Below are 15,241 nucleotides of genomic sequence, written 5' to 3'. Positions count from 1 at the left end.
TGTTTCTTTTTTTTTCCCCCGGTCAAATCAGGTGATGGATTATATAACCGCATGAATTATCCGAATGAACAGAACAATGACTCCGAGTTTTTCAGTGAGGTGAGCTGGAAAGGGCTGGTGACGCTCTACCTTCCGAAGAGATCCGTAGCCACGCTCATCGGCCGCCAATCAAGGCCAATCCTACCACGTTCAAAACCACGTAAACACTTGCGCCTTCCCCTTGAAGGGGCAGAATTCCTGCCGGGGGCCAGCACCTGCACACAAGAGCCGCACCAGGGACACGCGTTTCTTACGTCTGCAGCTGTGTTGTTTGAATAAAAAATATTTTTCAAAAAACAAAAGATGAAAGGGCTGTGGGAGACGCTTCACCATTTCAACTTGAAATTAATTTGGATTTTAAATTTTTAATGCTTCGCACTGAGAATAGGAACCTAATGAATAACACATGCGTAATTGGATAATTATTACCATAATGATGAGTCAGTGTATTAATCACGAGGCCACATAATTTTTTTTAAAGTAAAAGAAGGAAAAAAAAACAGAGGAAAGCAACTACCCTACAGCATTTTCAATAAACAGATGCAAGATAAAAAAAACCCATATTCCACATATATAAAGTTTGTATTTATAGACCCATCAGGAGTCAGATGACACAAACTGTCTGCTTTGATGCGGGAGCGGCCGTTCTGCTCCTGGCGGCACAATGTTAGCCGGGGAAAAGTAAAGAAAAGTACGAGAGAAGAAAAGGAGCTCCTCACTCCCTGCGGGTGCTGACACTCTTCCTGTGAGAACTTGATGGAAAGTGCTATTCTTGTTCGACTCCTGGCTGCCGTCTGTCTGCCTCTTGTTTCACATCTGCTGGTGTGAAATTGCTGCTGTTCGAGGCTGCGCTACTGGGCCATCCTTCGTCATAGACCCGGGCTGCTGTTCTGGAAAGGTACCCCTTACGAAGGCTCAGGATGACAGGGTAACAGAGATCGCCACTGCCCGTCACCCCCACGTTACAACCACTCCAGCGCTGTACTGTACAGTCCTCCAATCAAATCAAATCACAAAATGATACAACATTTCGTCACCCAGAGAACATGCTGTCAAATTACCACGTGACTTGGATTAAAACTAGCTAGAATCCGAAAAAATATCATGTCAGTGTAATACTTGCTTTACTCGTTCTGTCCGATAGTCCTCAGTAGCACTATGATAAAAAGTACCGTATAAAACGATTAGTTCCAATCCACTGTTCCTATTGGGCAGTTTGCGTTCCAGTTGCGACAATATTCACCCAATACACCACAGGTAAATGGAATTTTTATACATTGTCCCCTTGTTTGTTCACTGGCTAGCTAGCAAATCCAGCAACATCATTTACATAATGTTAGGAAAGCTATTCTAAGTACTGCAACAAGTTCGGTGCTACTCGTTGTGTACGCATTTTCTTATAATCAAAACTTTTCCAATACAACCTGTTCATTTTGGTCTCTCTTATTTTATGAAGCCTCTTGCTTTATGATATGTGGCTGTAACTTCAGCTAATTATAGATCTATTTAATAAAAGCCAGATGGCACTCAAACCCATGGTGCATCATGAATATTGGCATGGTCACAGGTTTGATGTCTGAAGAAAGGAAATAAAAAAGAATTCATTCAACCATGTTACATTCTTGTTTTCCTATCAGCATTGTTTCTAGGGGAATATTATTTTGTGATGATTACTGTTAACTCCACTTTGTGAAATGTACTGCATCGTGAGATGAAGGTGTCCTGTCATGCCAAGCAATTTACATGGTTTACATTTTAAATTTCATGCACTTATACAACCTCAAGCTTACTGGTGTGATTTAAGTCAAACACCATGCTCAACAACTGCAGTGCCCAGCTTCGGAACTGAACCTATATCCTTCTGGCTGGAGGGGTTCCTAACCCTTATGGGACATGACTACAGGCTTTAATAAATGGTCCCCTGTGTCCTCCAGCCCTGAGTGGAATTTACACTGTGTTGTGGAGGGAGAGCATGCATCTGAATGTTCCAAAGCCAGCAAAGCCTGTTCAGCTGAAAGTCACACTGTGTCACACTGACTCTTCTAAGGCTATGATATCACTAGGCTCCAACACCCAACTGCACGGTCTTAGGAATCTGCCTTACAGAGGGGCTCAACTTCCTCCAACACAGATGCAACTAACTCTGTCCAAATCCCTCCTTCCAAATACTTGCCTGGAATACTTCACAGTACAACACAGTATTTGCAGCACATTTGCGGCTGAAAGGGTTAAAGCTAGTTTATTGTGCAGAGATGGGCAGTGAGCGCAGACAGACAATGAAAGGATGCTAAACTATTTGTTTTAAATACAATGCCCGAGTTCACTGGGATGCTCCAGTGATGACAACAGCATGAGATGAACTAAATATTTCTTCAGATCAAAACCACGTAAGTCCCACAACCTTCAGCCCCCAGTGATCGAAAGGGAAATACATACATGCATCAAATGCCAGAGCGAGCTTAGAAGAGACCTTTAGTAATACACCACTCATAGTACTGCAGGAAAACAGCGTTTAAGTGATGGTAATTTTCAACCCGAGTGCAATTTCTTACAGTCTAAAACAGAGTGGAGTGAGAGACAACAGACACACACAGAAGCCTTAGGCGGAGAGCTGCTCAGTGTGGAGAAAGTAAAGCTGATGAAAATAGCACATAACAGAAACTGCCTTAAGTAGATCTCCAAATCCCAGGAAGTGTGAGTCTCTGTAGAAATAAGATAACAATAGGATCACCGGGATGGGGCCGGGTTCAAACACACACACACGCGCGCACATACACACACACATACACACACACACACACACACACACACACACACAAACACTTTTAAACACACACAGGCATTTACATGTACAAATATATACATGCAAACAACCTCCTACACACACAAGCACACGTGCAAATAGGCTCACATGGACATGCATGCATGCACACACACATTAAAGTGTGCACATACACGTTAACAGCAAGAGAGAAAAGACAGAAAAAAACGCAAGCAATACGTAACAATTCTTACAGTTAATGTACATCAAAAAGCAAGCACAACAGCATGCCCCCGGCGGTAGGAGAAAGTGTTGGAACCCACCCTCTCTGTGGACATCCCGGGATCGGCTCAGATCAGGCTGGGAGAGTTTGTCTCTGGAGCAGCAGAACACAGAGCCCTGGAAACTCTGCACGTTTCTGTCACCTCTCTCTCCTCCACCCCCCCTCTCCAGACATGCTTTGTGTCCCCTGCCACACACACACACACACACACACACACCCCTCCCTCTTTTTTCCAGTCAAAGCTCACAAAACAATATCGGAGCCTATCGCTACTCTGTCCTCTCCCCGAGTCTCAGTACACAGAGAAGCCGCTTCCTCATCCTGTGTGCGTGTGTGTGTGCGTGTGTGTGTGTGTGTGTGTGTGTATGGAGTGGGGGGGGGGGGGGGGGGGTCAATACCGCTTGCTGTACATGCAATCAACAGCACTCCAGCCTTAAGCTCCAGAGAGAGGAAGGAAGAGAGAGAACATGAGAGGGAGAGATGGAGAGAGGGAGAGACAGAAATGGGGGAGAGAGAGACAGGGAGAGATGGAGAGAGAGAGAGAAAGAGAAAGAGAAAGGTTCCATAACAAGGAGGTACCATCACCATTGTTTCATGTAGGGGAGGACAGCTCAGACCTCTGGTATAAAAACACTGGTCTTTTACAACCGTACAGAACTCTGGGAGGAAAGTACATAATATGCACTTCAGTTTGTTTTTTAGTGCTATCCCTTGGCCCATTTCTAGCGAGACGAGACAGCCATTGTGCTCCACTGTATCGGTTATGTAACGAGGTAGCGCGCGCTGTTGTGGGATCTGAGAGGAGAGGGACCTTATGAAGATAACAGCTGATCCACAGCCAGACTCATTCAATTTCACAGGCCACTTCACCTCGACTCTTTACGCAAATACTGAGCATCCCCGTGGAATTGCGCCTTTAAAACTATTTACTTGTTCATTCACTCAAATGATTTGTTTAAGCCAATAAGAACCCTGTTCATTGATTCGCTCTTTCCCTGGGGCATCTCTCCACAGCGTCTTGCAGAAAAAGTCACGATGAAATCGCACAGGATCTGAGAACCGAGCAAAATGTTTATTTATTGACGGGCACCAAGAACAGATGTTTATTAGGGGACGCACTGATCACATATGCAGCTGGTCCCAGGATAGTTAACAGCTGGGTAAAGAGGACCGCTGTACCCTCAGAGAGTGAGACAGCATCCCCTCCCTGTCCTACAGGGTTTCAGAACAGAGGGAGACAGCCCCCCCCCCACACACACACACACACACACACACACAGCCGTCTCCTACAGGTCTCGTAGAACACAGCACAGAGGACCCTGAGCTGGATGGATACAGCCTATGTTGCTCTTCTCCTAGCACTCAAAGTGGCAAACATCTTTATCCAAACACGAGGGAGGCTGGCTGACAATGACACACTCCAACACAGCCAGATACTGCGGATAATACACCGATGCGGCTGCACCAGCCTTCCACCGCACTGCGAAGCCCGTAGTCACAACTGGATCAAATGCAGGGGAATAAAAGTTCTCTGACTCACACCCATCCGTCAATGCTGTTCTGAAAGGCCACAATAAAAAATGACAGCCAGCATTATCTTGTTCTGGGGAAAAAAAAACCTACGTAAGGCAAACACACAAGATGACTGATAGTTCACTCCTACTGTGGCTGTTACTTCATCACAGGCCCCCAGCTCATATCTACACCCCAAACCGTCAGACACACAGACTTTTCACAGGACACAGTCACATCCTCAGCCCACTAATAGCTCACAATAATCAAGGGCAGTAGCACTCCCAAAACTCCTGCATACTTTTTATGATAGCATAGGGCAGTGGTGGTGGCACGCAGGGGTGCAGTCACACTCACAGGACAGTACGCACTGTGTGAGGCTGTGTATGGGTGTGTGTTTGTGTGTGTGTCTGTGTGTGGAATAGGCATCCCTAGCCTCCTTTTTCTCATCGCACTTCTCTGACCATTCCTGCCATTCTCCCTCTATACCAAATAACCAGGAGCTTTCATTCCTTCCCTTGGTGTATCTTACCAGCGTTACACCAATGACACTCATTTTTGTCTCATTTCCTTCTTCTGGCACTGAGGCATCATTCCGCATCATGGTTTGCCTTGCTGACATCTAAGGTTGAAGACTGCCCACCACCTGAAGCTCCGCTTTGACAAACCTGGGCTACTTCTCCTCCCAGCCAATACTGCTCCCTTTCAGTTCCTCTCCGTAACCTCGATCAGCTCCACCAAGAACCTCTTCACAACGCTGGCAACAAGCAGGCCTTCTGCAACAACACTCCAGCAATGACACAGTCCTGCAGACACTTCCTCCACAACACCCAAAGTACGTGTCCATTTCTCACAGCCTGTTCAACCCAGCTCCTAGTCCAGGCCTTCCTGCTTTCACACCTAGACTTTCTCTAACACCCTCCTGGCTGGTCTGCCCTCTCAGCCCACCCAACTCACCCAGAGAGCTGCTGCCAGGCTAGCCTACAACATCCCACACACACTACCCTACTCACATCAACGTTAAGAAACTAGCGCCTGCCTCCCAGGCAGCATCGGACGGTACACCCCTGCCACACCACTCCACTCCAGCAGCTCAGCTCGCCTGTCTGCCCCTGCCCTGCAGGGTCACTTACCCCGGTCTCGTCTCAACCCTGACCCCTCAAAGGCGGAACAAGCTCCCCACCAGCAGAACAGCTGAGTCATTGGTAATTTTCCACCACGGACTGCAAACTCACCTTTTCAAGCAGCATCTTGGTCCAGCGAATGTGGACTTTTCCCCTTTCTCTGAGCACTTTAATCATTTTGCACTAAGAAGGCAGTCTTAAGATAGTTTTGTACCACCTGTGCAGGTTTTACATTTACAGGTGCAACATTTTTTTACAGTAGGAGTCTTTATTGTAGCACTGTTAATGTATTTACAAGTCTCTGAATGTACTGCTTTCATGATATTGCCTGTTCATATCTATGCTCCTTTTGATAGAAATTTGAGAACTCTGAGTTTAAGTCGTGGGTAAGATTGCCTGTGAAATTGTAAATGCAAGTGGAACAGTATACGGTGTATATGTGTATGAGAGCCTGTACATTTGAGTGGAACAGGATACAGTATGTTAGTTTCTGTATGGGAATATGTGGAATATATAATATACAGGAATATATTTTTGTTTGGGAGTGTGTGTGTGTGAGTGGGACAGTGCATACACAGTGTGTGACCTGTCAGTGGAACAGAGAGAGAGAGTGGGACAGTAAGCATTATGTGAGTGTGTCAGCCAGACAGAATACAGCATGAGAATGCATCTGTGTGTTTGTGTGTTTGAGTGAGTGGGACAGTATGCAGTGTGTGACTGTGTATGTGTGTCAGACTAGGTAGTGTGAGTGTGTGTGTGTGTGTGTGTGTGTGTGTAAGTAAGTAAGTAAGCGGGACAGTATGCAGTGTGTGCCGGTGTGTGTGTGTAGGTGGATTAGTATGCAGTGTGAGAGAGTGAGCTGTCTCACCTGCTTCTCCAACTTCTGCTGTCTGAGGCTGGTGTTGTCATCATCCAGGGCACTGGTGTGAGACAAAGGAAGAGATGGTTATTACACCAGCCCTCGAGCCAGGGACATACGGACACATTCAAGGATCATCTTCACCTTCATCGTCATAATAATTGTCATCGATATAATCTTCGATATCATCACCATCATCATCATGAATATCATCAGTATAAATATCATCATTATCATAATCACCACCACCATAAACATCATCATAAACAATACCATACTGCACCACACAGCAAGACTTTCTCTGCACTGACATAGGTATTGCACCTAAAACGATATTCAGCACCTGTTTCTATCATGACATCACATCACTTCAGCCCAGTGGCATCAGTATTCCCACTCTGGGGAACTCTATCAAGCTCATTCAGCATGAGAGCAAGGGAGCTCTTCATTCTGATGAAATCTCACGATTTACCTCCCTTAAATCGCTATATTCACAACCATGTAAGTCAGGAACGGAGCCCACAAGTACTGTTACAAGTAACAAGTTACCAGTGTGTGTCTGAGAGTTAATCATTGCCTTGTAATATGACCGCATTTCCACAGATCTCCACCAGAGGGCTCACCCTGCAATAATACACTCCACAAGAGGCTGTAGAAGAATTGAGGCTGAATACTTTGGGAACATCTGGCTGAAGGGGTTTGCGATATGAATGTGCTGTGACACAGCGAGATTCGTGATTTGGGTCACCTCAGACTATGAATTCCTTTGCTAACATCTCGCTGATCTTATCAGGACATTCAAATCTGTAGCTGCTTGCATAAACCCATAGATATGATTAATTAAGACAGATCTTGACAAAGAATCTGTCAAAAAGAGGTTATTCATTGGGCATGGTCCTCTTTTAAGGAGATGGGGTTCTGAGGTTCATTTATGGTCCATTGCTGTTTATTGCTTTCTCTTACAAAACGTACAAAGGCAAAATCACCTAACGATGATTGCCCATAAAACTAGGCACTTAAAAAACAGAAAAGACCACAATGAGTCTCTCCGCAGCGGCCAGGATAAGAGGCCTGTGTCAAAAACAGCGCGTCATACTGCAGCGCTCTGTCCCGGGCTGACAGCACGCGCTGTCAGGCCCGTCCGGATTCTCCTCCCCGACTCCGCCGAACAGAGCAGATCGGCGCGGGTTGCTTAGCTACAGAGAGGAGAGCAACAGCAGGAGCTCATTCACTGAGGCAGAATGAGGTGAGTCCAAACAAACCACCCCTCACTGCAGCGGCCCTTTATTCATACGGCTGCATCAATTACCTGTAATCCCAGCCACGCCGGAATAATGTATATTCATACAAGGGGGATTAAAATTAATCAATCAATAAATATACGCATACATAAATGCATACATACATACATAGAGGCACAATGTTGCAAACTGACTAATCCCACTAACCCATCCCTGTGCCCTATAACTCATCTGAATTCCCCCCCCGTCATGTCGAACAGCGGTCATTAACCTGCATTATCCTTCTCCGTGTCACCACACCACACCACACCACACCAGCCTGACGTCACCAGGGCACCGGGGGAAACGAGCCGTCTGTCCGAGACATCACACAAGACCCGGGAGCAAACGCACCATCTGAGGCAGAGGCTTATTAACAGGGGTGGTGTGGTGACCGGGAGGGACTGAGCGAGGGGGGGGGGCGGTAATTACACCCAGGATGAGGAGGAGGAGGAGGAGGAGGAGAGGGGCTGTTACAGATGCTGTCTCAATCCACTCGAGAGGCTTCCTTCTACCACACGCCGATATAAATACAAAATCCATTAAGCAATAAATAATAAAAACCCTTTGATTACACGATTCCGGCACAAAGGATTTGTGCTGTGAAAAAGAGACCATGCCGAATTGCAGTGGGAGGCGGCTATCGCCCTCAGACATAAATAGCCGCACAAGCGAACGTGTTCAATAGGTAGTGTATGACAGCTATAAAAAGCAGCACTAACGCAGGGTGTGAGGGGCCTGTGGATACTGCCTACTCAAAGGCAGCCAGAAACACAACTGGAGATGCACTTGATCGGCTCCTGCCCGAGCACATAATATTGCTATGTCCTATCATGGCCATGAGCACATCACCACCATCAATAGATGCTTTTATTGCCTTGAAAGAAGCCCCTCCCCGGAGGCGTGAGGTGGACACAAAGCCGCCCACCACTATCCCTCTGTCTCTACCTGCAGCGGTAAGCCAGGTTGGCCGCAGTATTGGAAGCATCACTGCCACTCTGACAGAGATTTGCACTCCTTGCTTTGCCTAACAGTCCCAGCACCGTGCTGTGGAAGTGTCACAGCCTCAGTTCACCTGTGTCCTGTAACCCGGGATCTCACGGTCACCTGACCGGCGCCCTCCTCACCTGGGCCGGCCGCTGAACTGCTGAATCACCGCAATTCGATACTACGACAGCGAGCTGTAGGAGTGAACCAACACAGAGCCTGAAGTGCATCTTTGATTACAGAGTATTGTAAAGGTTTATGCCGGGGGGGAGCAGGGCTTGGTTCCTGGAGGGCTTGGCTGGTGCTTATGACACAGCAGAGCTTGTTCTGTAATTTGACGGGATGCATTCAACCTGAATCTCACGTCTGAGGTGGAAGACATATAAAGTGACCCATTAATCCTCCTGGGTTTCAGCCAAAGTTTAGTCACCCTGCTGTAAGCTCTGCTCCAATTACATACACAGTACTGAGCAGCTTTTCCCCAGAATTCCCAGAACACACTGCCAGGACAGCCACACTAAATAATCTATTTAAAGATGCCGAGATGCATTTTGGGCAAAAACCAAGCATGACAGAAGTAACAAAAAATAAAGAGTGTTGAGTGCTGAGTGTTGGTGGTGTCCAGTGAAGGACAAATAGAGAGAGAATGATGTTGAGTTACAGACACAGAGAGAGGTTGGTGTTGCTTTAAGAACACAGAGAGAGGATGGTGTTGAGTTAAGGACAGAGAGAGGACAGTGTCATGTTAAGGACACAGAGAAAGAGGATGGTGTTGAGTTATGGACACAGAGAGAGGGCAGTGTCGAGTTATGGACACAGAGAAAGAGGACAGCCTCGAATTAAGGACAAAGAGAGAGAGGATGTTGTTAAGGACACACACAGAGAGGATGTTGAGTTGTGCAAGGTTCTGCTTACCTTGCAGATGAGGTAGAGGAGAAGCTGGTGGAGCTGGAGGGTCTTCACAGCCATGGTGTTAAGACACGAACAACATAAACACACAGACAGCACAAAACAACAGGAAGTTAGCATGGGGCATGGACAGCATGGGGCACTGACAAAACACTCACATCTGGGTCCACACCGCTCTTCTTACCACACAGACCTGTTCCGTGTTATATCCCTATGCTTCATATGTTTCAACCCGTCCACTCTCAGCCCCTTAGGACACAAACACAGACCCTACACCCTGACCATCACTGACATGTAACATAATGGTTAAAGTATATCTGTAACATTTTTCCTTACATAATTCCAGGGTTTTCTTTTTTTTTGTAAGTCGTCAGGAAACACTTTTTCCAATAAAGCTGCCAGTAACATTATTTTCTGGTTTGATTTATTTCCTCCAGAAACAGTACACTAGGATTTGACTGTAAAGAACTCTACCAAATGTGACTGATGGATTCCCAAAAATTCAAATACACATTACTTCTCCTTTCCCTTCCCAGCAAGAGTAATTATTTGGCATCTTTACCATCTGGACTGTTTAACTAGGACAGAGGATTAAAAACATAACAAAGAAATTACTTTTTTTCTCCTTGGTTTCTCGGATGGATTGGGAAACTACGAGAGAAACAGGATGTGTAAAAGAAGACTGCGAAAGCAAGAGAACTCACGTTTCCAGTCTGCTGAGATTTCACAAAATAAGGGTCAAATAAGTCAAATAAATTCTATGTATTTTAGTTTGTTACAGTCTCGTTACATGATTTATCCAATAGGCAGTCAATGTTCACATCATGTGACACCGGGTATATGGAGAATGCCTGGTGTGACCTTTAATTTGAAAGGCCGTTTCCCACACAAAGCTCAATGGAGCTGCACACTACTCTGCGGCGTGAGGGAGTTCACTGTGTCAGGCCTGCACTGGACAACGTGGAAGGTCTTCCTGCGTCCTGCCACAGGAAGCACACGATGAATGTTTCATTACCTTGTGACAGGCAGGGTGACAAGGCACGACAAGGCACCTGCCCCGAGTGTCAACCCCTGGGTCGCCATGGAGACCCCCATCAACACTGCACCGTCTGAGTCATTGATTAAAAGCTGCTCTCAATTCCTGCCCTCCCTCGCAAGTGTAATCAACAAACAAACGGTCTCTAATGACTGACAAACACCTCAGCTAAGTAAGCCCTTGGACCAGTAACCACTTTGTGTTCTGATAATGTTACAATATAAATAGCGCTATTCTACATGGAATTAATTATTCGGCTGCTTAGTTATTCAGTGTTTTTCAGTTCAACCTCTGCAGCTTCATCTACAGTTGCCTAAAAGCTCTCAAAGTAAAAACAAAGCACTTGCAAATGCGTTGAGCGTTTAGTGAACACTTAGCTAAATTTATCGGGAGCTTTATTTGTTGAATTCACAGACAGCACGTCATTAGTGAATATAAAAAGTCTATTTATGAATTCACACCGCTTCAATACTAAATGAGTCACACATTCAAGTTCACCGCTGCAGATCAAAACGTACTCAAATTAATTTCCAACTCAGCGAGTTGGTAAAAAAAAAAAAGATAATTAAACTTTACATCTTTAAATCCACTGGGAAAAGCGAATGGCTTCAGCTGGAGTTAAATCTTTGCGATCACAGAAGAGCACGCCGCAGGAAATTTGGAAGAGGATTATTTAAAACACGCTGGTAACATCACAAAGATTAGGAGCCTCGCGCTCCCATGAGAAATTAGCGGCGACAGGTTAAGGAAACGGGGAGAGGAGTCGTGTGGAAAAACAGAATAAATGATCAAAGCACCAAGCACAACGTAGTGTGAAATTATCCCTGCCAAAGCCAAAGAGAGCACAAGACTGCACCGCGTGTCAGCAAATTGCCTCAAACTCCGCAACGGCTCAGGGGCTGCGCAGTACAGACGACACTTTCAAGCAGCCTTTCCAAGAATTCTTCCCAGCTGCAAATCCTAGAAAAATAGCCAGATGGCAGAAATCCAGATTAAGTGCATATTGTACTGATGCTGATTATAATCATGCATATAATTCCAAAGTACTTTGGCTAAAACTCTACATGCACCTGTTCTGGTTGGAGCAATAACATGTTGTACAGATGGCAAACACCATGGATAAATATGTTGTAAGTCTGCATGGCAGCCCAGTGGGTTCATATTCACCACTTGCGAGTGCACAGGAGGCCCCGGTTTTCCTCTGTGCCTGTAATTCACGTAATACATATGGCTAACACCTCCCAGTCACTGAGCGCAAGCCTGGCATTATCGCTGTGCTAACGAGGAGAGACTGACTGAAAGGCAGCCCCGGCGCTTCGGTGGCCACCTGTTGCGCTGCGCTCCAGGGCTCCGAATTAGCAAAAACAGCGAGAGGAACGAGCTGGGCGGCAGACGGGGAGCCAGGGCGAAGGCAGCAGGGCGGAGGACAGGAAACAAGACTCCCCGGCACGGCGATAAGAAACCCCAGCACAGCAGCGCAGGAAACGCCCCCCCCAAAACTTCATCCACAGCGACCCTCCCATTCCCGCCTGCCTCGCCACGCTCATACCTGTAAGACCAGCGGCTGTATGTGGGCTGGGTGCCGGTTTTAACGGAGTCCATGGTGTGTGGATGAGGGTCCTGTATAAGGGAGGAGGGGAGAGATCGTGGCCCGGGAGCCCTACCTGCGTGCTCAGGTGAGCTCGGAGACTCTGCCGCAGCCGAAAGGAAGCCGGGAGACGCCGGCCACAGAGCCCCTGGGACTGACACCCGGCACCAATGAGCGTGAGGTGCAAGCGTGAGGCGTTGCCACGACAACATTCCAAATACACACAGATGTAAAGCACGGCATACAACACACACGTGCATTAGTGGATTCATGCCCAGTTTTTTTTTTACATTTTCTAGGATTTATCACTAGACAACATGCCAGCAAAAAACATACAGGAGAACCTCTCCAGGTTACTTTTGTTTCCATCTGTCTCTCACTTGCATTTTACCCCTAATGTTATCTTAAGGTTACAGCTGATCCTATTATACATACAAATGCAACCAAGTGTTCTGTCCATACTCTTATCCGATTGGTCAATAAACATAGTAACATGTAAGAAGCTTGATGGCTTTAGTCAACTAATTAACTTTAGCAAAGAAGCCTTATGACACTTGATATTTATGAAGCTGCTTTTTAAAGGGAGTAATAGGAGACAAAGAATATACTGAACATTCCTGAACAAGTGAGACTGACAGACACCAAAATGTGTACCCAGTACTTCCAAATGTCCCTCTGAACAGCATTCGACCAGAGTGGGTCTGCTGTGGACCTGCCTGAGAGCAGAGAGTACAATTTATTTCGGGGACAAAGTGTCCCCTCTGAAGCGTGACCTCACGTAGCCTGAAAAACCTCTGTCTCAAAGGAAGAGGACCTACAGTTCCAGACACCAGGGACATGTCAGTGAGAGTGCCCTCAGCGCTCTGGTAGCAGAGTGTGAGGTTTTTCAGCGGGCCAGTAGAAGACACACATTCGCAATGCGTCTAACGCGAATAAGCCTTTAATGCGGGTATGACAGACACGGAGCTTTTCACGTTTGTTGATGGATTTTTCCATGGTTTTGCTAAACCACCACCAGTGAGTGAATTTTCGGGCATTGTTTGGCTCCGTTTCCCGAGCAGCGTGGCTCTGAGAGAGCTCTCTCTCTCCACAGACGCAGAGTCCTCCAGTGCAGGCTTGCACTCTCTGACTTTTGAACTTCGCAAATGCAGAAACCACAGCCCACAACGCTTAAGGAAACCAAATCTCTGCACATTACATGCTTTTAAAAATGAAGGCTGTACATGAAGAACATTCACTGTTTCACAATCCCCCAAACCCCCCCCCCGCCTGCCATGAGTGTTGTTGTAGTGTTCCAGAGTGAGAGCATATGGCTTGGAGTGCAGGCTAATCAACCCTTTTCAACAGAGAAGCCAATGCCACGTTCCTCCCGCTTACCCACGAGCTTCTCCATCACTGCGGGGGCCTGGCACCGATCAAAAGCCACGATGACATCAGCTGTCACCGTGCACAACATGACACAGCAATGTCCCCCTCACTGATCAGACCCTTAATCAAACACTAAACTCTGCTGAATTATGTGTTCAATAATGGTTGTGAAAACTCAAAGCCAACAGTCGCGAGTGATGAACAGATGAGCAGAACTTGTCATGAATCACCGAGTGCATTCGTGAGCACACAAAAATGTGGCCTACTTTTCAAAGGAAAGGGGACTATTCTGAAATACACTCTAATAATAACGAGCGCTTTTCTTCCCAAATTAGAAATAATAACGCTGTACTGTACAGTGTAAGTGCTGTTACATACTCCTACATACTGTACAGGAAACTAAGAACACAGTGGACCATACAGCAAACCCATGGGACCCCGTTCCTGTTGCTAGGACACCGAGACCTCCTGAGCACTCCCGTGTGACGGGTACACACTTTGTGGTCATGAAAGGACCGTCTGGGGTGTACCTCACCAGGGGGTAATTATACACGGTCAAAACAAATGAAGGACACGCTATTGACGGCAGCACGTCCCAGTGTGTTACCCCACCCCCCCACTGCAATCTTACCCTCTAATGCTGCTCGTGTGCAAGTGACCAAGGTGAAGCGCATACTAAGTGGGTGCAAAGAGGAAGAAAACTGACAAGCCGACTTGTTCCTGAATCTTCAAATGACGCAGTTCCTTAATGGTGGTGTAAAAACAAAACACTCACAACACAGCACTGCAGTGACGTCACCTCCGAGACATCGTTGAGGTAACCAAAATCCCCTCACGTCTGCACTTGGCGACGTACATTATTGCGCACCACATAAATCCAGTGTTACAACCAGATTGTGTCATTTCCATCAGCACTGCTGAATATAAATAGCCACTGCAAATCCGGCACAGTGTTAAGAAGAAGTAAAACAATGTGGCATGGCTATTGCCTCACAGCAGAGTAACAGGGAACCAGAAAAAAACTGCAGGCCTTGTCCAGACACACAACCCCTAGCCAAGTGAGTCAGCCTGACCGCAAACAAGGGAGAAAGCAATACGCTCTCTCTCTCTCTCCCTCTCTTTCCATCCACCCCCTCCTCCCTGTTTCTCTTTCTCCTGTCACTCCCTCCCTCCCTCTCTCTCTCCCTACCCACTGCTTCCTTCTTCTTTTTCCCAGCACTCTCTCCCTCTCATTCCCTTCTTCTCCTCTTTCCTTCTCTTTCTACGCATCGCTACCTCCTTCTCCCTATCTCTTTGTCTCCATTACTGTCTTTCTGTCTACCCGTTGCTACTTCCCTCTCTCTCCATCTCTCTCTCTCTCCCTCTTCATTAGTACCTTTTCTCCTCTCCTCTCCTCTCCTTTCTCCCTTTAATTCAATGGCACTTTATTGGAAGGACAAACCAAAGCAGTATTGCTAAAGCAGCCCCATACAATACAGAGCAGAACTACAGACAC

At 46.6% G+C, this 15,241-nt stretch overlaps 1 protein-coding gene across 3 annotated transcripts in view; it reads right to left on the bottom strand.

The window, feature by feature from the left end:
* zmp:0000000711 (tubby-related protein 3) overlaps positions 1–15,241 on the bottom strand; it is a 35,079-nt gene that overhangs the window by 9,045 nt on the left and 10,793 nt on the right. Inside the window, exons 2-3 of one of the 3 annotated variants that reach the window (XM_036517965.1) lie at positions 9,761–9,802; positions 6,588–6,639 (exon numbers count right to left, since the gene is read on the bottom strand). In XM_036517965.1, the coding sequence (XP_036373858.1) occupies positions 6,588–6,639; positions 9,761–9,802 (94 nt within the window). Of the gene's footprint in view, positions 1–3,123; positions 3,205–6,587; positions 6,640–9,760; positions 9,803–15,241 lie in introns of those variants that run through there. The other 2 variants (XM_036517966.1, XM_036517967.1) reach the window with 2 other exon arrangements.

Source organism: Megalops cyprinoides, chromosome 23 (genome assembly GCF_013368585.1).
Source record: "Megalops cyprinoides isolate fMegCyp1 chromosome 23, fMegCyp1.pri, whole genome shotgun sequence".
Lineage (NCBI taxonomy): Eukaryota > Metazoa > Chordata > Actinopteri > Elopiformes > Megalopidae > Megalops > Megalops cyprinoides.
Note: the sequence above shows the minus strand (reverse complement) of the source record. Positions and strands in the feature narration are given on the sequence as shown.